General features: G+C 36.8%; 1 protein-coding gene across 1 annotated transcript; it reads right to left on the bottom strand.

The window, feature by feature from the left end:
* Positions 1 to 5,241: 5,241 nt before the first annotated feature.
* On the bottom strand, positions 5,242 to 5,682 carry LOC140167536 (uncharacterized). Its single transcript, XM_072190840.1, has one exon. It carries the CDS (start codon positions 5,680 to 5,682, stop codon positions 5,242 to 5,244), a length of 441 nt encoding a protein of 146 aa, XP_072046941.1.
* Positions 5,683 to 27,194: the final 21,512 nt, after the last annotated feature.

Here is a 27,194-nt window from a genome sequence, read left to right as displayed (position 1 = left end):
TAGTCCAGTGTCCTGCTTGAGTACATCTACATATGTAAGGGATGGTCTACCAGGGTTTCTTATTCCATGTTTGGGTGTTAAGTTTATCAGATTGGCGACAGGTTAGCACTTACTCCTGAAGCAGTGTCCAGCGAAGCGTGTCCTCCATACAGCATGTTTATGTGCTGCTTCCAAAGGATTTTGTACACTGCCCTAAGCATCCGAGTGTAACAGCCGTCCAGCTCTTAATTTCTTTAGTAGAGCAGACTTCCAGATCTTTCTTAGGCTGTTACGTGCTCTCCAAGCCTTACATGTTTTTACATCATGCTCTGTGTTAGCCATCCATGCTCCGAGAAATTTGAAGTCTTTCACTTAACTTAGCTTTGTTCCATTATTTGTGCTGATGTTAACCTGCTGATCTGGGTTAATAGATATGAACTTTGTCTTGGTGGCATTCATCTTTAAGACTCTTCCGACTGATGTTTCGACCCTTTACAGCAGTTCCTGAGCTTGTTTAATTTCTTCTAACAGGAGATTAACAAGTAAATAAACAAATAAATGAATAATAATTGTTTTACGTGTATAGATAATTTTAATTAATTTTACACAGGGGTGAACAAATAAATATGTATGAGCTCTGGGGAGAGTTAAACGGGGGGGTGGAGTTTTGGGGTATCATCATAATCATATCGCATCAACTAGGTTGCGGCCGAACCTGGCGCATACCTATCTGCACTTAGATTAAACAGACACCCATTAGATTTGCAGCTCCTAAATTTCTGTCGGGTAAAAGAAGTTTTTGATTACCAAACAACTAATCACCGATTTTCTTGAAAGCAAGAGGAAACCGGAGATCCAATTCAATCCTTGGGCACGGCCGCGGGACTTGAACCCGGGACCTCAGTGGTGCAAGGTGGGGGTACAACCGCTGCGCCAACCCGCTCGTATCTTAATACCATAGATACCGTAAAAACCCGTCTACAAGCATATAGAACCGACTGTGATGATAGCGAAATTCATGCTGACGCCCTCCACAATATTATACCATTATGGAATTTGAGCAAATCAATTACCGACACAAGCAGGTATACAATGTATTATTTTATCTTCATTTCGCATCTCACGAGCATAGCTCACTTGGTAAGGCATATGACTTTGATACACGAGCGCTTTAGACTATAGATCGAAAGATGGTGAGTTCGAGCCTCATCACGGTCACATGAATTTTGTTAATGACAAGGGGGGATTCCCCATACGGTCGGGGAGCAGATGACCAACATGTAGGGAGTCATAACACAACATGACTATAGATAGTGTGTTTATTTTATTAAAAAAGACTGATGCTTGTTTGGGGGGTGTAAACGGTGGGGTGGGGGTCATAAATAATAGGAAAGACTCTCTACATCGAACCATGGATGCTGTTGTTTCGCAATACTGTTAATGTGGGGAAGGTATCTTCCAAACCCAGTTCGTAATGCAATTCGCTGTCGAAGTGATGTAATAATCGGATTAACTGCCATAGCAATAGGGTAAAACAATATTTGAACATATCGTGCGGCACTACAAGCAGATTGCACTCATCGCCTGTGTACATGTATGGCTGCAATCATAGATTGAATACAATACCGTTCTTTTCAAAAAATACTAATCTTAAAGGTGCCAGTGATCAGCATGATAAATGACTGATGGGTTCGGAAGCTAGGGCCGCAAATCCCCGTCGAAAAATAACCCAAGTACCCCCCCTTCTGACCCTACCCACCATTTCCCAAGAATTGGGATGGCACAAAGGTGCAACAAAGGTTTTTATTGCAAAGACAAGGACAGACAAGTAGTTGAAACACGTCTGTCTAACCATGGGTTTCGATATTGTTTAGAACAAAGGCTTTTACTAGTTTCTTTAAAACCACAAAAATACTTAAAAAATCTATAAAAAAAACAAAAAAAACATCTAAAATGAAATCCTAAAAGTAGAACGGTATTTGAAGAAGAAAAAAAAGAACATGTCATAAAGTTTAATTAAAACGAGAATAAAAACACGGAACATGTCCCTGGACCGTGCTCTCTTCAGTGCCACAGTCTGACGCTCTATCCATTGAGCTATTTGATCCTTCTATACGAAACAGTTGTTATTATGTCAAATCAATTGATTGGTGTTACAATAATGGAATGTATAGCCACCAACATGTAGTGCCACTATATAGGCCTAGTTGCTCAAACTCCAAATACAAAAGCAAATTATTTTATTGAGGGCGTTTCTTAAGTATATGGTCGAATCCAACCAAAAGTGTCCACGGGCCAAAAATAAAAGTCCAAAATAAAAATGTCTCCATAATTTTTTCCTTTTGCCCATTGATTGATGGCATGTTGGGCTTATAAGAACCAAAAGTGCCATCACTAATCTTGAAAAATAAATCCAGGACGTGTGATAGTAAATGTGACATCAAAACCCAATCTTACCTACGAATACCACTAGGATGCTTTCACTATCGCAATACTAATCAACCTAAAACGAATATTCCCATTAAAGGAAAATGCTAGCTCAACCAGAAAATATTTGTTTTTATTTTTATAACGTGATCAATATGATCTTAGTCAATTTATGCTAGTTTATTTTTGAAAATGAAGTTTAGGTCAGTTTCTGTATTTTATTTATCAAATGAGTATGAATCAATTTACGTATTGTATAAGAACGAGTGGGATAATCTGTTTTCAGGAATATTAGGAATTATACGCATACACCTAACGCTTTATAAAATGATAGGTGAAGAAACCCGGGTATTCGTAGGTAACATGAGTGATTTAACAATATCTATATTGAGTTTGGAGGTTCAACTTTTCCTATTATGATAATGAATGAATAAAATGGTAGTTTTTGGATCTCTTTCAGATGGTACGTCCAAATGAATAAATGCTATTACCTTAGATCAAAAACAATTTTGATGCTTTTAGCAACATTTTGAACACTTCATTTTGTTATACAAGTAGTTAAACAACAAATTTATATAATTGTTGAATGAATCCGTATATTGGTAATAATATTGTCCGTTGGTACCGCTTAAAGTTTTTGACAATTAATTTCCATTGGTAGGGACACTTCATTACACATGTCATGTATTATGCTGTATTCGTAAGTAACATTTCAGTATTTGTAGGTAAGAATTAGACTTGTAGTGAATATCGCAATCAAATCTTCATTTTATAAAGCACTTTGAATGTATTATTTTCTTTATGTGCGTTTATTGATACTTGAGACCCTATCATGTATTTATAATGTCGGTTCACAGTGGTTGAAAGAGGATTGAAGTAAGAAACAAAGGCACTAAAGTGACTTTAATTTGCTAATTGCACACAAATCGCTTAAAACCGTTATTGCAGACTTGTGAAGTCCATCTTGGAGTCAGTTACGTCTTGTGGCCTTTCGTTTGAGGGCAACTATAATTAGCTTTATAGGGTCCACCACGGTGTTGTCTAGATCACGAGACAATGAGAAAAGTCGTTTTTGTCCATGGTATTCGTAAGTAACCTTAGCGAAAACGTCAAAGGTTACCTTCGAATAAATCAATTTGGACACAAATTACTCAGAAACCAGAAGGTCGGTAAACGTTTAAAATGAAGCACACATCGTCGGCTGTATTCCATAGTGGCGTATAGTGATTTTTGGTCATTTTTTTGAAAATTGGCACATATGTTTTTAATGATCTTCTCTTTCATTTTTTCTAAGTCTCATCAGTCATAATTAGCTAATTAATTAGTAATTAATTAATGTAAATGTGGCGTATAGTTACAAAGTGACATTTTTGTATTCCATAGTGGCGTATCGACCATACGCCACTTTTTATACACATTTTATAATTATGAAATATCGGCAAAATGAAAAACATCGTATGTCATAGTGGCGTACACGTATCGGACCTATACGCCACTATGGAATACGAACGACGAAAAGTAACGCCATAGGGATTACACGGCGACCGAGGTGGCGTACGGTTAACGTTAGGTTAGGGTATTGCGTTTTGTTTGTTTTCCATAGTGATGTATAGTTTTATTTTCAGTTTGCCAGCAATAGTATGTATTTATTTCTTTTGAAAAATATATAACAATAAAATCTATTTAGTTTACTACAGAAATTTCACATCATTTACAAAATATAATGAATGTCTGATTTACACAACTCGATTTTAAATTGGCATTTCTTCAAACCCGATTTTCTCGAAAAGTTGTTTATTCGCGGCGCTCCACTATACGCCACTATGGAATACGGACGACGACATGACAGCTGAAAAATCCAAGTATTTCCCCTTCTAATCTTCTTCAAATCTGATTTTTCTTTCAAATGAGCAGACCGTCTATTTCAGTACATATTTTTCAACAATTATGCCGTATTCCGTTTTGCATGGTGGGCATGTATATATGTGAATTCCCAACTTTCATTGACATATGATTTGATAGCGCACGTACAGGCCTTCTTTATGTACCGATATGGGCATTGGCATGAATGGCGGTGTTTCACAATAGGGTCATGAAGTCAAATTGTATTTGTAGGCAACATTCAGCTACCAAAATCTACCTACGAATACTTACTTATTTTGTTAATATCTCAGAAATGGTTAAATGTAGGCTATTGAAACTTGGTAGTATTAACGAGTGCATTACATTGCACCTATCGCTTAAATATAATTTACTATTCTCTCATTTTGTGGAAATGACAGAGCTTTTAACATGTATTCGGAGGTAATGCATATTTTTTACCAAACCTACCTTTGTGCCATTTAGAATTTCTGGCAGCAAAACACAATAATAAAGATGTCCGAATGGAATGCATTTCAGTATTGGACATACCAAAGCGTGTATCAATCGCGCATTTATTAGTGATTTCCATTGTTTAAAGATATATCTAGTGCTATGAAAAATTGTATTCGTAGGTAATGTAAAAAAATACCACTCAAAAAATTATCACAAAAATTCATAATTATGTACAAATATGTGAAAAAAGTTAACAGGCAATCTTTGAATACACACCTTTCAGGAAATCAATTTAGATTCAATCCAATGACTGCTTTTCATAACTGATTTAGATGTTTTTAAAAATATCTTAAGAAATATTTTGAAAAAAGTGGTAAAAATAGCATGTTTTTGGGTCTCTGTGTCTAAGTTTTTCACAGAAGGGGTCTTATTATATACGGCGCGAAGCATATTACTAAGGTGACGCAACTCAAATTCAAGAACATGAGGCGTTGTGACTAAAAGAGTTATAATAAACAGTTATTTAACAGATCCCACAAGTCTCTGCCATTCAGTGCGGTTTTGCGCTACTCTGAAGGCGTCCTTGATTGTTAAGTTAATGGTGTTGAGATCGCCTATGAGCTGAGCTAGATATGTGCGGCGAAGTGCTCCACCACGGCGATAGGCTTCTGTGGCCTGATTGTTAGGATTGAGAATGATGGAAAGTGGCAGTTCCGGTCTCCTTATTGCGTGGCCCACAAGCCGTAGCCTGTTGCGTGTGAGTGTCAATGTCGCGGGTGCAACTTTTTCCCGGGCATACAGATTGTCGTTTGATAGGCGATCTGGAAAATGCACTCCAAGGCAGTAGCGCATCAGGGCACGGTGAGAAGCGTCAATAGAATTGCCCAATGTGTCTGTGATAACTAAAGCTTCACAGCTGTATAGGAGAACAGATTCGACAGTGGACTTGAAGAGTTGCATTTTGGCGCCATCGCTGGCCGTACTATTCCACACAGTGGTAAGTCGCACTAGTGTTATCTGCCACGTTACAGCCTAAGTAATTAAAGTCATCGCAGACCATCAGGGTGGTACCCGATGTCGTGTGAATGTCCATGTGAGGAGTGTCGCCAATAAACATGACTTTTGTTTTACTGGCATTAAGGCGAAGGCCAACTTTTGCGGATGCCGACTCCAAACGTTGCAATTGGCGCTGGGCAGCCTCTCCACTATCGGCAAGCAGTGCGGCATCATCGGCGTATGCGAGAGCAGGGATTCTGATAGCAGGGTGTCGTGTGGACATGCGCCTTCTCACAGTGTAGCCGTCTTCGGGTTTAAGAGATGTGCGCATTATGTAGTCCATGACAATGACAAATAAGTAAGGGGCTAGAGTGTCTCCTTGAAGTACTCCCGATGTTGTGTCAAATTCGTCGGTGTAGCCCGATGATGTGCGGACGCGTGCAGCGGTGTCTGTGTATAGGGACATAATTGCATTGATGAATACACAGGAGTGTTGTAGAAAGCCAGGATGGCTTTTAAGGCTTCTCGATCAACACAGTCAAAGGCCTTGGAAAAGTCTACAAAAATCACCACTAGACTTCGTTTCCTAGACTGGCATGCATCAATTGACATACGTAGACTCATGATTTGCTCAACTGTACTCCGTTCGGGTCGGAATCCTGCCTGCCAAGGTGAAAGTAGCATCTCCATGCGTTCCCGCAGTCGAATCAGAAGAATGCGATTGAATAATTTGGCATTGGCACACATAAGGCTAAGTCCGCGTTGGTTGGTTAGGAGAGCGCTATTTCCTTTGGGGATCGCGACTATGATTGAGCGTCGCCATATCTGCGGAGGTTCCTTGCCAGCGAGTATGTCATTCATGATAGGGAGAATGCGTGCTGTAAGTTGAAGAATACCAACAGTGTCCGATGGTAGCTCATCCGGACCAGCCTGCAGGTGTCTTTAGAGCTGATTTGCGGAGCTCTTCTAGAGTTATCGGGTCTGTGTTCACCTCAGGTGCCTGTGGAAGGCCATCTAAAGGAATAAGGTCGAGGTCAACAGACGGCACATTTAGGAGTCCGCGGAAGTAGTTAGCAGTTTCAATCTTCTTTGCTTCCATAGACTCTGCAGCAACGAAGGTATTTAGACGCCTTTTCCGACCTGTGATTATGTCAATGGATTACGTCCTGCCTCGTGATGTTGTGAGATTTTGTTGGCCATTTCATGGATTGTTTTCTCCCTCTGCCGTGAATATGTCTCCTGCAGCTCAGCTTTCAGATGTGTCAACACTGCTGCAGGGTTTGCTCGACGAGCAGAGAGGAGCTGGTTTTTGGCCCTACAAACCTCCGGATCAGCGTCCCACAGACACATCTTCTGGGCAGGGCGTTGCTTTGGCAATACATTCTTAGCTGCGTATGCGACGGCTTCCGCAAATGGCAAATATTCGGTCTTGTCGTCCAGCTTCCTTAGAGCTTCATGAACAAAACGGTCACGCGTATCAGGCTGTTGCAATGCAGACCACAATGGCGGGCGTTCTTTCTTGACGTGTTTTGTTGGCCTCCAAAGTCGAAGACTGAGAGTGCATGTCAGCAGAGTGTGATCAGAGCGGACGCTTTGTGGTCTGATATTGCACACCTTTCGTATTAGACGTGTCCATTTCTCGTCAACAAAGATGTAATCCAGGCGACATTTGCGTTTTCGCGGTCCAAAGAATGTCAGCAATCTGGATTGGCATTGCCGCATCACGCCGTTACATGCCACTAGATTCGTACTGGTGATGAAATCTTTCACAGCTTCTGAGTGTGGAGTTGCGCGTGTTTTAGCATGATATTGGTGTCTGTTCTTTATTGCATGTCCATCAGGGGGCAGGTCAGCATTGAGGTCTCCTATAAAAACTGATAGGTTCCGTTTTGGTCTTGATGAGAGGTACTGTCCGATGATATCAATGCAATCATGCGTTTCAGCGATATCAGCAGCACAAGCGGTTGGCATGTGGCAATTGATGATGTGCATTCTTTTTCCATTCAATTCAACTGTCATTGTAATGATTCGGTGATGCAAAGGTTCAACGCTTAGCAAAACATTGCTTATTCTGGGAGCAACCAGAAAACCTACACCACCATGACCTCCATCGCGGGCAGTGGCAAGGTATGCCTTCCATCCAGCACCAACGTCAATGCATGTAATTGGTGTGGTGAGAGTTCTCCGGTGCTCTTGGATTCCAATAATCTCATATTTCTGGTTTTTGGCCAATTTAGCCAGCTTATATAGACGGTAGTCTTGTTTCAGAGTTCGGGCGTTAAAAGTTCCAATAGAAGCATATGATCAAGGCGAATAAACACACTACAAAAACGAAAGCCAATTGATTAATACTTTTTAAGTTATGGCCCTGAACATGCTGTGTACACTTTTCGTTGGATTCGGCCATATGTTTGTAGACGGGGTTTTACGGTATTTACCTACACACCTGTTTACAGCGAACAATAATAATTGTTACAAAGTTGAGATTATTTACTACCTGGTAAAGTGTTTTAACAATACCTACTTTCCCCGGGTTGTTCCTACTGCAGGCCTTGCCGTTTGAGGCGAGCGATCGCTCTCGCTCGACACCGCTCGCCCAAACTTGATTTCTAGCGAGCGATTTTTCACTCGCCATACACACTAAATATCACTCGCTGCGAATCTCCCCAAATTAGCAATTGAATCAGCAAATTCATTTACTCGATTCTGTGCCCTCTCTAAGCGGAGAAAGTCACAAATTTTCTCGCGCTTCACGCGCATTTCAACACAAATTCATAAATACCATTTTAAGACCAAAGCTCTACTTGATTATACCTAAATAAATGGTATTTTTGAAAATGCGACCACTCGCCTAGCATCATGCTAGCGAGTGATTAACCACTCGCCTTTGAAATCTAGACGACAAGGCCTGCTACTGATGTCTCCATGTAGAGTTATACAGTAGGTAACAAATTGGTAGGGATTTTGTGAAAATCTACTGTATGCTTCGATCTTACAATCAGTCAATCAGTCAATCAGTCAATCAATCAATCAATCAATCAATCAATCAATCAATCAAATTTATTTTCATCAAAATTAAAACATACAAATAACAAAACATGATAAAAAACGATGGAGGAAACACAATTAGAAGCAAAAGCCTGTAACACTTAGCAGAAGGTCCTTTTGCTGAAATAAAATTTCCAGTGCAGTAGTTGTAGTCCTTGCCCCTATAATATACAACTATAATTAATGTTGCTATAAATAAAAATAATAATAAGATCATTTCAAACAAATGACATTTTTTACTAGATCTCATGACTTCAAAACCAATTAAATATGCGTGCTAATTGAGAATAAAATGCAACAGTTGTTTAAAATTTACCATAAAATCTTTTTTTTTAAATGCTGCTAAATATATGGTTCAAAACACTTTTAAATAAAGTTTGATATAATGAGTTTGATCAATGAAAGTTTTGCGCTAATACATACTCTACCCTAAATCGTCTCAAACAGAAGAAAAAAGCAGAAGATGACGACGACGAAGAAGAAGAAGACGAAGAAGAAGATGAAGAAGAAGAAGAAGAAGAGGAGGAAGAAGAAGAAGAAGAGAAGAAGAAGATGATGAAAATGTTGATGATGTTGATGATGATAATGATGATGATGATGATGATGATGATGATGATGATGATGATGATGATGATGATATTTTCTGCCGTTTGTGATGTTGATATACGGAGAGCGTTGTGCACACTGTGGTGGTGGCTTTAATTGGTACCACGCTCATCTATATCATTATCCTATTTTTCTAGCTATTTGGGGGCCCCTGTGTCACACGCAGGGTTACAGGGCGTTAGTCCAACACGCCACTAGTCCAACACTTCCTTAGTCCGACATGCCGCTAGTCCGAATCTTAAATGCACTTCACCAGTCCGACACGCAGCTAGTCCGAATCGAAAATACACAATGTCAGTCCTACACGCGCGTAGTCCGAAAATGAAAATCACTGCACTTGTCCGAAACTGAAAACCACTGCGCTAGTCCGAATCTGGGAAACACCCCCTAGTCTGACAGTGCGCTAGTCCGAATCTAAAAAACAATGCGCTAATCCGAAACTGAAAACCAATGCGCTTGTCCGAATTTGAAAAACACTGTGCTGAAAATCACTGAAAAACAAAAAATAGACACCCTCGATACTTTTTCTTTCTTTATTATATATTAACCGGAGGTGAAGTCAGCTCGTTTAATGCAAAACAATCCGGATAAAAGAAATTTCTGGAGCTGTGAGAGGGGCAAATTTTGATGTAGACGACATAGCAAAGGCGAGTTTTAACTTTGATATAGAGAGAGACGTCTTTAAACATACGATGTTTTAAGTATTTTTCATTTTTGATAATTTTATGTAGGGGACAAAATTGATGTGGACGAGACAAGATGGGCATATCCGGATAAGAGAACTTTTCCGACAGTGTAGCGTCCAAAACGCATAACGTAACAAAAAATTAGACCCTTTCGAATTTTTGGCTTTCTTCAATAAATATTAACCGGAGGTCAAGTCAAGTCCATTTATGCGAAAAAAAACCCGGATAAATGATCTTTTCCGACAGTGTAACCTATAAAACGCATAACGTAACAAAATTAGACCCTTTTGATTTTTTTTCTTCCTTCGATAAATATTAAGCGGAGGTAATGTCAAGTCCATCCATACGAAAAAAAATCCGGCTAAAAGAACCTTTCTTCGATGAATATTTACGGGAGGTCAAGTCAAGTCCATTTATGCGAGAAAAAAATCCGGAAAAAATATAGAGAGAGACGTCTTTAAACATACGATGTTTCAAGTATTTTTAATTTTTGATAATTTTATGTAGGGGACAAAATTGATGTGGACGAGACAAGATGGGCATATCCGGATAAGAGAACTTTTCCGACAGTGTAGCGTCCAAAACGCATAACGTAACAAAAAATTAGACCCTTTCGAATTGTTGGCTTTCTTCAATAAATATTAACCGGAGGTCAAGTCAAGTCCATTTATGCGGGAAAAAAAACGGATAAATGATCTTTTCCGACAGTGTAACCTATAAAACGCATAACGTAACAAAATTAGACCCTTTTGATTTTTTTCTTCCTTCGATAAATATTAAGCGGAGGTAATGTCAAGTCCATCCATACGAAAAAAAATCCGGCTAAAAGAACCTTTCTTCGATGAATATTTACGGGAGGTCAAGTCAAGTCCATTTATGCGAAAAAAAAATCCGGAAAAAAAAAAAATTCGACAGTGAAAAATATACCACGCATAACGTATCAAAAATTAGACCCTTTTGATTTTTTTTTCTTTTCTTCGATAAATATTAACCGGAGGTCAAATCCAGTCCATTTATGCGAAATAACTTTTCTGACAGTGTAACCTCCAAAACGCATACCGTAACAAAAAAAAATTAGATCCTCTCGAAATTTTGCCTTTCTTCAATAAGTATTAACCAGAGGTCAAGTCAAGTCCTTTTATGCGACAACATCCGGATAAAAGAACTTTTCTGATAGTGTAACCACCAAAACGCATAACGAAAAACATTAGACCCACTCGATACTTTTTCTTTCTTTAATAAATATTAACTGGAGGTGAAGTCAGGTCAATTAATAATTCGATGTGGACTACACAACATGGGGCGAGTTTTTATTTTAGGGAGGGACGACTTTAAACATACGATGTTTCAAGCATTTTTCATTTTTAATATTTTTACGTAGGGGACAAATCTGATTTGGACGAGACAAGATGGGGCGATTTTTGACATGAACAGAGGTAGTGACGACTTCAAACATTTGTAATTTTTGACTTTTCGAATTTGACATTTTAAGGGGACAAATTTGATATGGACGAGACAGCATGGGGCGCGTTTTGATTTTAATAAAGGTAGGGACGACCTGTTATTTCTAATAATTATATGTAGAGGATAAATTTGATGTGGACGAGACAGCATGGGGATAGTTTTGACTTGAACAGACCAGGGATATCTTTGCAAATTGTATGTAGAGGGACAAAATGATGTGGACGAGATAGCATGAGGAGAGTTTTGACTTGAATAGAGGGAGGAACAACATTCAATATAAAATATTTCAAGTATTTCTGATCATACTGCAGTTTTTACTATACACAATACACAGTGCTCTCACCATTGACGCGCGACCTTTACAAATAGTGTATGTTAGAAGTATATTGCATTTACCTAGTTAACATCACTGTGTGAAAAATAACCGGCCAATATTTAAACTATTCTCCAAACTTCTAGCAAATATATTTCTCTAACATGACCTAAAATTACAGCTAGGTTAGATGTTCAGAAATAGTCGCACTTTCGTAGAATATGAGTGAGGGCAAAGCATAGCTAGCTCATAGCTAGCCAACTCCCCGTGTTAATTGAATGGAGATTTGACCGAAAATATTGAGCTATATTGGTAACGGACCGCTCCGTTCTGAAGGATGCCACAAAAACGGTACAAGCTACATTTAAACTATTCTATGAAATTCTAGAAAATATAGTTTTGTAACATGTCCTAAATTTTTAGCTAATTTAGGTGTTTGGAAATAGTCGCACTTTTGTGTTTTAGGAAGGATATGTAAACGACAGATAGCACCAAAAATATGAAGAAATTATTTCCAAACCGTGTTAAGTCAACAATCATTATGTTGCACATTTTCAAGAATGCTGGTTAACAAAAAGCAGGCCATTGTCTCATTTCGTGAACAAAGGTCCACATACCATTGTTTCCGTGCGTTTCCTTTATAATCAGTTACCCAACTGAAGCTGTATTATAGCACCTCATAGCGATACCGCACATATAAAACAGACACATGTGCACAACCAGAGAAGATCCGATTTAATCAGTTGAGCTGTTTCAATGAGTGTTATCTTGGTTTAATAGCTTTTAATGGGGTTTAAGTCCTGCAAAGGTCGAGATGAATTCTACTGTAGACATGACTGCATCATGTTAATTTTGTTACGTTCTGCGTCTGGCAGCCAAAAAGCTGTCTATTTTTCGGTTCTACCTTCAAGTAAGCAGTCACGAAAATATCAGAAAGTAACAGTATATGTGACGTGTCATGTCAAAAGGAGACACTTTTGGGCAGGATCGTAAATGGAGAAATAGCCAAAAATCTGCCCGGGGTGATTTTTTCACAATTTGGGTTTGTTGCAAATTTGTGATGTTATTAATGTTGAAAATATTGTCTGATAGTTTCAGACCGGAATATAACTGCCATCTTGTATTTTTTGAGATATTTTTCAAAGTAATTCCTACTCTCAACATTGTCAATAATATTTTTAAAGGCCGATATCTCAATGTCCAATCTTATAATACCATAACTTACGAACTCAATATCTTCGCTTAGTAATGTCCAATTTCATTGGGGAAAACGGCGTTGTGGAGCAAAATATATCGTTATTCAAGATATGTAAAAACCTCAAAATTGATAACCTGCCCAAAAGTGTCTCCTTTTGACATGACACGTCACATATAGTTATGTGTGACTATTCCACTCATACAAAGCCATACACCATACTAATATTCCTAATCATAGTATTATAGCTAATTAATATTTTCATGTGGCACTGTTCCAGTTGTGCCGAACATGGTTTCAACTTGTTATATACTAATATTCCTGATCATAGTATTATAGTTAGTACATATTTTCCTGTGGCACTGTTCCAGTTGTGCCGAACATGGTTTCAACATTATATATACTAATATTCCTAATCATAGTAATATATAGTATTATAGTTAATACATATTTTCCTGTGGCACTGTTCCAATTGTGCCGAACATGGTTTCAATATGAAATATATTAATATTCCTAATCATAGTATTATAGTTAATACATATTTTCCTGTGGCACTGTTCCAGTTGTGGCAAACATGGTTTCAACATTATATATACTAATATTCCTAATCATAGTAATATATAGTATTATAGTTAATACATATTTTCCTGTGGCACTGTTCCAGTTGTGCCGAACATGGTTTCAACTTGTTATATACTAATATTCCTAATCATAGTATTATAGTTAGTACATATTTTCCTGTGGCACTGTTCCAGTTGTGCCGAATATTGTTTCAACATTATAAATTTATATACTAATATTACTAATCATAGTAATATATTTAGTACATATTTTCCTGTGGCACTGTTCCAGTTGTGCCGAACATGGTTTCAACATATATACTAATATTCCTAATCATAGTAATATATAGTATTATAGTTAATACATATTTTCCTGTGGCACTGTTCCAGTTGTGCCGAACATGGTTTCAACATTATATATACTAATATTCCTAATCATAGTAATATATAGTATTATAGTTAATACATATTTATCTGTGGCACTGTTCCAATTGTGCCGAACATGGTTTCAATATGTTATATATTAATATTCCTAATCACGAAAATTACTGATTGAATTAGTTTAAATAATTTTCTGTTTCAAACGTCAAGCTTTGTATATACTTTTGTGTAAAGCTAATGACGTACAAATTGAGTGCTGTCATAACTCCCACGGCAAGGGATTAAGTTCCTGTATAAGTGGTCTGTGTTTACTGGAGGGAGCAGCAGGGGTGCAAATTGTGAATTCTTCCTCAGGAGCAAGGTTTTTAGGCTCAAGATTTCCTCAATCATACCAGACATAAAATAGCTTTATTATGCACTTCAAAAGATGAGAATGGTAACATAACGTGTATTTTCAGAGCAACATATTATGTTAAGTCTTCGAGCTTCCAAAAAAGGCCTTATTGTGACAATGCGCGCGCGCAAAAATTTGCTATATTACACTAGTTTGGGGTCAATTTTGGTTGGGCACACAGGCTCCTTTTCCTTTTCTTTTCCTTTGCCCCACCCACCCCCCCCACCCCCATTTCCTCTGTCATTTTTATTCAGAGGGAGCACAACTTGTTCAGTGCTTTATGGTTCTTCTTTTTAAATTTCCTGAATATTTTTCAGGTCGTCCTCTCCTCACTGACATTAGTATTGATACACTGAATCTATTAATTTCGTCAGATATGATTGCCGCCTCTCTATAAATTTTTCTTTTTTTTCCTGTTATATTACATTGAATGCCTCCTCTGGTGATGAATTATAAACTTCCTCATTATATGTATTATAAACTAATTTCCGTATTCTAACACCAACACCTTCCTCTTTTTGCTATGAATTCCTCCACAAACTCCAACAATTTTGCACAACCAGTCTTTCCTCTCTTCCATTCAGTAGCTCCACTGCCTCATAGCCCTATCCTATTAATATTATAACTTGTTACTTTTTGCTGAGATCTGTCTCCCTCTACATAATCTTCAACCTCACTCCTCTTCTTTTTCTTTCCTCTTTTTCCTTCTTCCTCTCCGCGTTTCTTTTCTTCTCCCTCCCTCTTTTTTCCTCTTTTTCTTTTTTCTTCCCAAGGCATTATTTCCTCAATTTTGACTGTCATTTCCTACGAGCGGTGCTCCCGCTCCCGCACAATTTGCATCCCTGGGGAGCAGTGTAGCATACTTCTGGAAGAGCATAGCAGGTGGATACAATTTTTAAATAGACCAAGTCATATATTTCGTCTGGTATGAAAGTGGGTAGGGAGGGACAGCTGCCCCATGGAACATCCTGCTTGACCTTCCTCCTGTTGGATGATATCTTACGATTTAGTCAATAATTTTGCCAATATTTCTTCTTGAAAGTCGCCTCACCCCGTGCCTTCCTAAATGAAAAACCCTGACAACGCCACTGGAGGGAAGACAGGGGTGCCAGTTAATCTGACTTTATTATAGAGATGAGGGATACTAACAACTACTCACAATCAGATGCTATTGCCTCACTAGCTATGAATCGATTTGCTTGAAGAAACTTTTAATCACCTGCTCCACAGTCGAATGAAATGATCAAATACCTGAATCATGCACGTATTTTTTTGGGGGGTGGGGGCTTTGGGGGCGCCAGCCCCCCGGGGTAAAAGCAGCGGGCGGCCAAAATGAAGGGGCGGCGGAAGAAGAAGGGCGGCAAAAACAGGGGCGCTAGCGTTTTTGTTTTTTTTTTGTCTTCATTTTTTAAAACGACCGAGAAAACAATTGGGTCAACCTTTTCGGGCTGTTGTGGAAGGGGCGGCAAAATTGAACTTTCTTCAGCCCCCTGGGGTTGGGGTGGCCACGGTACGCCACTGTGAATGCGATATCACAAAAACAATTAAAAGTATATGACACTAATTTTGAGTTGATATTAGTATCTCTGTCATTATCAGCACCTGTATTTCTGGTTGCGTGTTTGTTTTTAATGTCAAATTGTTCTGAATATTAATTTAATACAATAGTGCAATAGTGTTATTATCTATACATGCATATATACGACGATATGGGACAAAATACACTACATGGATATGAAATATATTAATTAATGTCATCAAACAACAGTGAGAGAAGATTATGTTACCCCCCCCATTGATAAGGCAGACTATTCAAATTTGATAAGTTATGCCATTTTTGATAATAATCTACTCATTTTATTAATGTCAAGGCAATCTTATTCTTAAAAATTTGATGAATTCATTTTTAAGAGATATTCATTTCATTTTTATGAAAAATCTACCAGTATTATAGTTTCCCTTGTCAAATTTGACAAGTTTCAATTCCAAAATAAGTAAATAGTCTTAAAAGTGTATTAGTGTAGCTTAGGGAATGGTTGAGGTTGCTTATATCACAAATATCGCAGGCCTCGAACCTTGAAATACCTTTTTGTTTACGGAGCTATCTATCAAAAAAACAATTTTACTTACCGATTGTTGGGTTCCGGGAGCTACTCCTAACTAGACACTAAGATTATTTTTTTATAATTATATTAACTGCGATATATTTTTTCAGGGATGCTTATGGGATGGGGTATGAACGTTTGGACAGTATTTATTGCTACTGTGCGTTTGCTTTGTAATGGTGCATCCAACTGAAATCATGAAACCTATTTCACCACAGCCCATTGTATATAATAAGCACAGGTAAATCAGAAACATGTGTTTGTGGATTTAACCATGGATATGAGACACATCCCTGATTTAACATAGTTTAGCTGTTTTCAATGAGGTTTATCTTGGTTTAATGGGGTTTAAGTCCTGCAAAGGTCGTGGTGAATTCTGACTGCATAATGACACCTTCAAATGTACCCAAAATTTCACACATGCACCAAATATGTTTTGTTTTAGTCTTATTTGCATGTGAGGAACGGTAAGAAGTGATATTTTGTTAAAAGAATTGGATACTGTGTACCCTGGACCAGATAGGCATAGGAGCCTCAGACCTTCTTACGGTAAAGGACAGTGGAAATCATTTATAGTTATACCACACAAGGTTGGTTTTAAGGTTATGGAAAATATTTTGAGCCTCAAAACTGCTAAATTGTTGGTGTAAAGTATAATAAAATGTACATATTTAGAAAGGTAAAGTCTTGATGAATCTGTCTGTGAAGTTACATTTTGGCAAAAATGCTCAGTTTTGAAGAAAATTTCCCAAACCCATTTTTTTTCGGGCAGCGTAATAAAGAAATTATTAAGCAAAATAAAGATATTAATTTTTGAAAACGAGATTTCATATCCGGATGGCATCCCTTGAATTTACTAGCCTCTGAACACTATTGGGCTAAGCCTGGCTTCGACCGAATGTTATAAATAAATAAATAAATAAATAAATAAATAAAATAAAATAAATATACCGATGGGTTGGTTTTCAGTGGAAACCAATGCGCCCAATTGTCAAATTTCTTTCACCCAAATTCAAGATGGAAATTGATCTTACACTACGATACTAATGTGTACTACGATGATGACATCATGTGGCCAAAATAAGAATGAAAGAAATATTTAATTGTACGGAATTATAAACCAGATAATAATACTCAAAAGTACATATGCGGTCAAAAGATGTAATACGTGACCATGAAGAGTTCAGCCCGGCACTTACTAGTGTATGGATGTGACCTGAAAAGACATACAGGTATGTAGCGGTACGACGGCAACTCCTTTGTTCGACAGAAAATTTATACGGGTTGATGAACACGGGTTACGTAACACAATGTTGAAATTTTAGCCGGCAAACGCTTTTTATCAAAATAACTCCAGAAATGGAAGACACGGGTCGTATATTGCTCCATTACCTTGACCACAGATAACATTTCAACATTTGTGTAAAGCAACAAATAACGTGTAAAAGTTGAATTAAATGGAAAACAAAGAAGCTTGAACATGTCCAAAGTAGCACAGAAAATGAGAAAAATTGCATGTCACGAACACAAAAATGTTCATATCATCAAGCAAGAAAAAGCGCCAAAATCAAAAATGGGTGTCATGTTATAATAACTAAAGTTAGCTTGCCTGAAAATTTCATGAATTTTGGTTGGGGTATATTCCTAGTCGTATATTGAACATGTTGAAATTTTTATCTTTGTGCGTGACTACTGTCACGCGATATATAGTACGGCCGATGTATTTCCTGCAAATAAACTTTTGACAATTGTCCATTGTTTATTATTTACCTTGAAAATAATACTCCCAACGTTCAAACAATTTTAAAGTCAGCAGATTTGTGTTACATTATTTGGACGGTGTTAATTAATTCCAGAAATGGAATACACGAGTGAGCCACTGAGTGGGAATAACATTTCTATTATTACCGAATCTATCAAATCACTGGTATGGCTTAGTGGTAAATTATTTGGAAGTTCGATCTTAGTTCGAACCCCGCTTGCACCTCTCTTTGATTTTTGATTTTATTTTAACTCATTTTTTTTAAATCCTAGTTTTCATATTTTTATTAAAGCCATAATATACGATTTCGAGCAAATTTGAAGTTTTGTTATTCCAAAAATTATAACAATATTTATAATATTAGTAAATAACTGTCAGGAAGGTTTTCTGTTACATTTGAAGCAGAAGTAGCGAGACAAAATGAAAGAAAACACTTAATATCTTGACCGCTTAACTATGGTGTTCTATTGGGGATTTAATGTCTTAATAAGACATCAAAGTTAGTTGCTCTATCTAGACAACGAACTTGGCTGATTCCAATTAGGTGTAATCCGAGGCGTAAGTTGGACATTGTGTAAAAATTACAAATATGCCAAAAAATGCCTTTAATGTATAGTACCATTTTTTCAAAAAATTTATGCTTCATCAAATTTGTCCGCCTTTTTTTATTTACTAATTCTTTTTACCGCCCCCTTCGTTTTTGCCGCCCCTGTTTTTGCCGCCCCTTCTTCTTCCGCCGCCCCTTCATTTTGGCCGCCCCCTGCTTTTACCCCGGGGGCTGGCGCCCCCCCCCCCCCAAATACGCGCATGTGACATGCATTTTCTCTCATTTTTTAGGCTACTTCTCGCACCAAAAGCATTCATTTTTTCCACAATAATTCAACTTTTACACGTTATTCTTTCCCTTATACTCATGTTTCATATCTTATCTATTGGCTCAATATGAAAATGAAGGGAGAAACGACCCGTGTATTCCATTTTTTAATGTTTTCTGAAAAACCTTATTTGCCACCTGATTTTCAACATTGCGTTACGTAATAGCAGAGGTCACGCCAGTAAAAATTACCGAAAGAATTTGTCCATCTGCATCTCAATGACAATTGCTGTTTATGACAAAACAGTTCGATGGTTTGGTGGATGTTGAGGTATTTTCGAGGTAAATCCCCCTGGTTTTAATTCTTTTACCTGTAAATGACTCGTTATCGTGGTTGTACAGGAACATTTTTAACCCATTGAGTCCGTTAGTGCTATGTTACCTAAAATAAGACACATTTTAGGACATGCAAACTGGTCTTAATTTACATCACCCAAATCTTGCAAAACCCAAAGAGTAATAATCAGAATCAGAAAAAGAAATACAGAATAAAGTCATCTAGACCAAGAGTATAAAAAATAAAGTATTCAAATTCTTTCACAGTTTTACATTGCTACTAGTACATAAACAACACCATTAAGTCGTAAGGACTCCGAGATCTCCCTGGTTGATGAGCCCCTGCTGGGGAGGTAACTTTTCAGCGCTTTTGGTATATCGATTGGTTGGTTTTCAGTGGAAATCGATGCAGACAATTGTCAAATATCATCTACCTAAGTTCAAGTTTAAGCTTATTTGTTTTCAATTCAATTCACATCAATGTTAAAAATTGAAGATGCAAGAAAAGGAATGCATATGATATTACTTTCGATAAACAATAAGAACATGAAAAGTGAAGAGATGTGGATGCTGCAAAGATGCAGAGCTTGAAGCTTGTGGCACCAAATCTGGAAAAGGTGGAACTTTTACTTACTCTACAATATTATTATACACTACAATATGTGACACGATCTGGTCCATGGGGGCCAAAGGGAGTTACTGTAATTATTACATTATACATACAATAGGCTATCATTTACACAAACGGTCTAGCATACCTGGTTCTAATGTTATGAGGTTTTTTGATGTCTATTTTCTTATGTATTTTATTGTTTTTTTACTGCACCTTTATCTCAGTTTCAAAGTTGCCGCCTTTTGGCCCCCATGGACTAGATCGTGTCACTTATCATGTGGCCGAAATAAGAATGAAAAAAAAAATGATTGTGCGGAATCATTAAGGGATCTAGAATGAGCGTTTATGGCGTTTCGACAGTAATTTTTGTGGGACATAAGAGCACCTCAGACGTATCGAATTGAATTCTGAATACGAAGCATGTCTTTCTGATATCAAATAATTTTCATTTTTGAAAATGACGATATAATACAAATTTTATGACAAATTATTAAAATTTGATATTTTTCAAATTTTTGATATTTAACAGTCCTCGAAATAAATGTTATACATCTAATGATATATTCTTAAAGTGTATGTAGCTGGGAGGAAAAGCCGACGATTAATTGAAAATTTTGACCTTTTATATTGAAGATATGGATTTTTTTCCCCAAAAGACCTTTTTTTTTTGGTGTTTTGGGGAAAAAAATCCATATCTTCAATACGAAAGGCCAAAATTTTCAATTGATCGTCGGCTTTTCATCCCACCTACATACACTTTAAGTATAAATCATCAGATTTATAAAGTTTACTTCAAGTACTGTTAAATATCAAAATATCAATTTTAATGATTTGCCATAAAATGTGTATTACATTGCAAATTTCAAAAAATCAAAACTATTAGGACATTCTTCGTATTCAGAATGCAATTCGATATATCTGATGTGCTCTAATGTCCCACAATAAATACTGTCCAAACGTTCATACCCCTTCCCTTAAGGGGGTACTACACCCCTTGCAAATTTTGTGCCTATTTTTGCATTTTTCTCAAAAATTATAGCACATTGGTGACAGGTAAGATATGTATATTATAGAGGCAAGGACTACAACTACTGCACTGAAAATTCAGCAACTCAAAGCAACTAGTTATTGATTTATTGATCAAATATTGGTTTTCCCTCATTTTTGACTGTAACTCCACAACTGTTATCTGTGCTGAAATAACATTTCCAGTGCAGTAGTTGTAGTCCTTGCCCCTATAATATACATATCTTACTTGTCCCCAATGCGCTATTATTTTTGAGAAAAGGCAAAAATAGACACAAAATTTGGCAGGGGTGTAGTACCCCCTTAAACCAGACAATAATACCCAAAAGTACAACAATAAAAACATATAATAAATAACATAAGTTGGATGAAATGAATAGCGAATGATTCCATCACCAACAGATAATTTGGACAAGATCAGATTCAAATGCTAGTGTAGTGCCAAATAAATGTATGGGTATGGACAGGGCCGGATTTACCATTGGGCCAGATGGGCCCGGGCCCAGGGCCCCCAAATTTAGGGGGCCCCCAAATTGCCCTGTGCATCTTCCTTTTTTTCCCAGAAAAACACCATGTTTTGGCCCAAAATAGGGTAAAATTGCACAATTTTGCGCGCACTGGCCCGTTATATAGCAAAATTCACCTTCATTTTGGGCTAAAATAGTTTGAAATTGAACATTTTTCGCGCGCTAATGTCATAACAAAATCATGCTCGTCTCCCTCTAAATTGTAATGCTCCCGCCGCCACTCTCGATCTTATTCCCGCCGCCACTCTCGATCTTATTCCTGATCCAAAACTTGGTCACTTTAGTGCACATGCCTTGCTCATGATGAATTTGGGGCCTCCAAATTTTGGCCTGGCCCAGGGCCCCCAAAAAGGTAAATCCGGCCCTGGGTATGGACAGATAGAACAGTACAAGACAGGACAGGACACACCCAAGTAAGACGGATACATGACATGTCATGTCATGTCGTGATATAAAACCAAAAAATTCACGGTATTTATTTAAAAAAGCATATCTTGGGATGTGTGAAGGAAATATTATTTGAAATATCGATATTGGAAGAGAATTTTGGGGGAAATGAAAAGCCCACGAAAACCAATCAGCCATGGAATTATTTGACTAAATTTGAATAGGATTCGTCATGGAAATCAGCAGCTGACATTAAAAAAAATGTCGTGAAATGAATTTGCATAAACCTATAGATTTACAATTTTTAAAAATCGACACTTTTTGAAGTGTTCCACACTTTTTCTCCTACTATGCTAATAACAAAGTACAATTCGCTCTTTCAAAACGACACTTTTTGATGTTTTCAACAATCTTAATATGTGACCCGCTCTAACAATACCAGGAATAAGTCGAAAAAAAAACGTAAGCATTAGACAACAAGCTTTAAAATGATACCAAAATTATATGAATATCATCAATACTTTATACCTTGATAATTTTTGCCAAATTGCTATTCTGAGTAATGGGCTAATTAGTTTCCTTAAATATGATTGAATTTTTTTAAATTGTGATTGTATACGTCTGTGGACCCCAAATTTGACCTAAGATCTTTTTGCGTATAACTCAAGAATTGTATATCGGAGATATGTCAAACTATTCTTTTTCTGATTGCTTAAGGGTATGAACGTTTGGACAGTATTTATTGTGGGACATTAGAGCACATTAGACATATCGAGTTGCATTCTGAATACGAAGAATGTCCTTCTTACATCAAATAAGTTTGATTTTTTTTTGAAATTCGCAATGTAATACACATATTATGGCAAATGATAAAAAAATTTATATATTTGATATTTAACAGTACTCGAAGTAAACTTTATAAATCTGATGATTTATACTTAAAGTGTATGTAAGTGGGATGAAAAGCCGATGATCAATTGAAAATTTTAACTTTTTGTATCGAAGATTTTTTTCCCAAAACACCAAAATTAATATATTAATATTATTATTATTATTTTGATTCAATATTATTATTATTTTTGATTTGTAATGCCAATGTTTTTCAATATTATATCGAATGATTTCAAAAGCAAAGTATATCAGCGTGGGGATCGACAACAGTTGTTAGAAATGAATTTTTGAATGATGCCATACGTCGAAAAAATAATACGCCATTATCATGCTGAAAAAATAATGAGATCATTTCAAACAAAGATCTCGTGACTTCAAAATACATTAAATCGGCGTGCTAATTGAGAATAACATGCAACAGTTGTTTTAAATGATCATAATCATTTTCAAATGCTGCTAAATTAATAAGGAGTTAAATATGGCGCTAAATCCAATAGCTGCCTTGTGTTACATTTTTTCTGGTAAGTTTTAACATTTTTATACTTAAATGACATTTAACGATTGGAATGGATATGTTTGTAACTCTAAATTATTTTCTAGCTATTTTCAACATCGTTTTGTCCCCTAAAAATTCTCCAATGCAAAATTTCAAAATAGCTGCCATTGGATTGGGCTCCTTTTGGAACAACATAAATAAGTTTCTTTTAAACTTTATTATATTCTTCTTGGCTTCTTGGCACGTGGGAGGTTAAAGAGATTTGCAATACTTTTTTAAAAGATCACCAAAAAACTGTTATAACTATTCTAGTGGTCCAATGTTAGTAGATTGGCAATGCTACTGACACTGTTAGGAATATCTTCAAATGAATTTTACACAAAGCGGCCTTTGGAATTACCGCCTTTAGGAACCAAACTGTTCATATGAGGTTTTGGTTCCAAAAGGCAGCCATTTTAAAACTTTGCAGGGAAAAATGATGTTGGAAATAGAAAATAAGATAGAGTTACATTTAATCGATGCCATTTAAACTTAACAATGTTAAAACATACCAGACAAATGTGACACAGAGCAGCTATTGGATGTAGCGCCTTTTTTGAACCAAGCTCTTTATATAGTTCAAAACTCTTTCAAACAAAAGTTTGATACAACGACCTTGATCAATGAAAGTTTTGCACTAACACATATCTCCCAAAAAGCGTCACAAAGCGTACAAGATATGTTCATTGAACACAACCTAGCCAATAAACGGAATTGACCCCTAAATGACCTTTGACCCTTAATTGGAATTTAGCTTTGTGCATTAGCTAAAAATTTAAACTTAACAATGTTAAAACATACCAGACAAATGTGACACAGAGCAGCTATTGGATGTAGCGCCTTTTTTTAACCAAGCTCTTTATATAGTTCAAAACTCTTTCAAACAAAAGTTTGATACAACGACCTTGATCAATGAAAGTTTTGCACTAACACATATCTCCCAAAAAGCGTCACAAAGCGTACAAGATATGTTCATTGAACACAACCTAGCCAATAAACGGAATTGACCCCCTAAATGACCTTTGACCCTTAATTGGAATTTAGCTTTGTGCATTAGCTAAAGTTAATGCACATGAAAGTCCCAACTCTGTACTACTTAATTTAAGCATAGGGGCAAGGACTACAACTAATCCACTGGAAATTTTATTTCAGCACAGACAACAGTTATGGAGTTACAGTCAAAAATGAGGGAAAACCAATATTTGATCAATAAATCAATAATAACTTGCCTTGAGTTGCTGAATTGTCAGTGCAGTAGTTGTAGTCCTTGCCCCTATAATATACATATCTTACTTGTCACCAATGCGCTATAATTTTTGAGAAAAATGCAAAAATAGACACAAAATTGGCCAGGGTGTAGTACCCCTTAAGGTTTCTTTACATACCAAAATACAATGAGGGTTCTGTTTTTATTGGGACACCCTGTACCAAGCAGGCTTGTCAAGAAACATTGTACCCAGGGGGCTTTACCAAACCCGTAGCCATTAGATTTGGGATTCGGGCTTGCCCGACGAAGTAGAAGGGGTGTGTGTGTGAAGAGAGGTGTGCCCCTTAGAATTTGGATTATTTTTTTCAAATGAATTCCCAAGTTAAGCTATTTAGTGCAACATTTTTTACAAAAAAGTACATTATATTATCAACACATGGTGATAGTAACATTGCGTCAACAATACATTATGTATTAATATGCGAAGCAAATCAGATATTTCCCATTAAGTGCACATGCCTTAAATGCGACAGTACATTTTATGATTGTGATTAAGTAATTATATTATAGTCGTGCGAATCTTTTCATGCCTATTCACCTGCTTAAAAACGTAATATATGGAAAGTTATTATCATAACAAAGAGCACGCCGCGAAATCCCATAAGCAGCTGGGGCACGATCTACAGCTTTGACACGATTTAGGGCAAGGTTGAATAAAAATTCCTTTAAAAAAGGAATGGGCGCCCAATGGGAGCTTTAATGTGATGTGCTGAAATGGGGGGGGGGGGCACTCCCACTTTGGAGGTGACGCGTATGTAGTGCTGTTAAGACCCTTTTCACCATCGCTGTCACCCAAAGTCCCCATATTTTTCCTTTAGATCTACCACGCAAAGACCTTGGCCCATATACTTACATCTGAACAGCAACGAGCCTCGTCTATCACTGATTTTGTTAATTCTTTTGAAATAACAAAGACATTTGAAGTCATTTAGAACTAGGAATTCAATTTTCGAGGCTTCTTTAGGCTCTCACACAAAGACCCCATTAAAAAGTTATATTCTCACCCGATTCCCCCCTCCCCCAATTTAAATGCAAACGGTCTCTCTCTCTCTCTCTCTCTCACCCAATAACCCCACATTTTATACATTTTGCTCTCACCGAATGCCAAAAATCATGCTCTCACCCTTATTACACAGCCCTACACCTATATCCATTTCATATTGAAGTACCACACCGCACCGGTGCTGAAATGTCACCGTTTGGATACATTAGGATGAAAGCGGTTGGTTTCAAATAAAAAGGAATAAAGATCAGGTTACTATTTCGGTATTGTTTTGACTGTTGAGCTTGTTAGGAAATCATGTTGTGGGGGTTGTTCGAGTAGAATTATTTTATTTACATATGGTCCATATGGACCATATGATATTTAAAAAAAACTGTCGCTTGTAAATACCTAACAATATTGCATGCCTGGTTATCGATTTAACGGAAAATCGCCGCGGATATCAGGTTTTAGGGCAATTGAACTTATTTAATATGTTTAAGCGAAAAGTCACGGCGTATTGATTGTTTTTATAAACCCAATAATTTTGTATTTCAAACAAAGATGAAAAGCTTATACGCGCAGGATTTCAAGGATTTTTTAAAGGTTAATGTTTAAAACAAGCCTATATGCACGGGGTTTCAAGTGTTTTTTTAAAGGTAAATGTTTTAAATTTAAATTAAATTTTAACCAAAATGTCAATTGCAACTACCGCGCTAGATTTTCCAGGGATAAGAGACCATCCATCCCTGGATCATACTCTGCGATCGTAATAGCGCCATCTCTTGAAAAGCGTCGGTGTTTTTATTAATCCATTATTAATTTTTCATATTTAAACAAAGGATAACGTGCCTAGACGCACAAGATTTCATCCCGTGCATATTATTAAACAATAATAAAATCAAAACCAAGCAAGTTGTGTTTTTATTTCTAAGCTGGGCATACTTTTAAGCAAAACAGTTGCGAAGTAAATCTAGCAAGACCGAAATTAGAAGCTTTTTGCAAAGTCAAGCCAAATAATGGACCGCCACCGTAGCGGGCGCCCCAAAAAGTGAGGAAATTGAACATCACCACAAAAAACATCACAGGGTACAATGTACGCCCTCTGTTTTATTTCATCACCCACGAAAAATTGATTTCTTGTGAAAATTGTAATGTTTTATTTCATCACGTTCTAAAACAAACGATTTCTTATGTATTACTTTGTTTCGTGATGAAAATCGTGATGTTTTATTTCATCACGCTCTAAAACAAATGACCTCTTATTTATTACTCTGTTTTGTGATGAAAATCGTGATGTTTTATTTCATCATGCTTTAAAATAAATGATTTCTTATGTATTACTTTGTTTTGTGATGAAAATTGTAATGTTTTATTTCATCACGCATTAAAAGAAATGATTTCTTATGTATTACTTTGTTTCGTGATGAAAACCGTGATTTTTTATTTCATCACGCTTTAAAAGAAAAGATTCCTTATGTATTACTTTGTTTTGTGATGAAAATCGTGATGTTTTATTTCATCACGCTCTAAAGCAAATGATTTCTTATGTATTACTTTGTTTTGTGATGAAAATTGTGATGT

The sequence above is a fragment of the Amphiura filiformis genome, chromosome 13 (genome assembly GCF_039555335.1).
Source record: "Amphiura filiformis chromosome 13, Afil_fr2py, whole genome shotgun sequence".
Lineage (NCBI taxonomy): Eukaryota > Metazoa > Echinodermata > Ophiuroidea > Amphilepidida > Amphiuridae > Amphiura > Amphiura filiformis.
The sequence above is the reverse complement of the archived record's forward strand: the minus strand, read 5'-3'. Positions and strand labels throughout refer to the sequence as shown.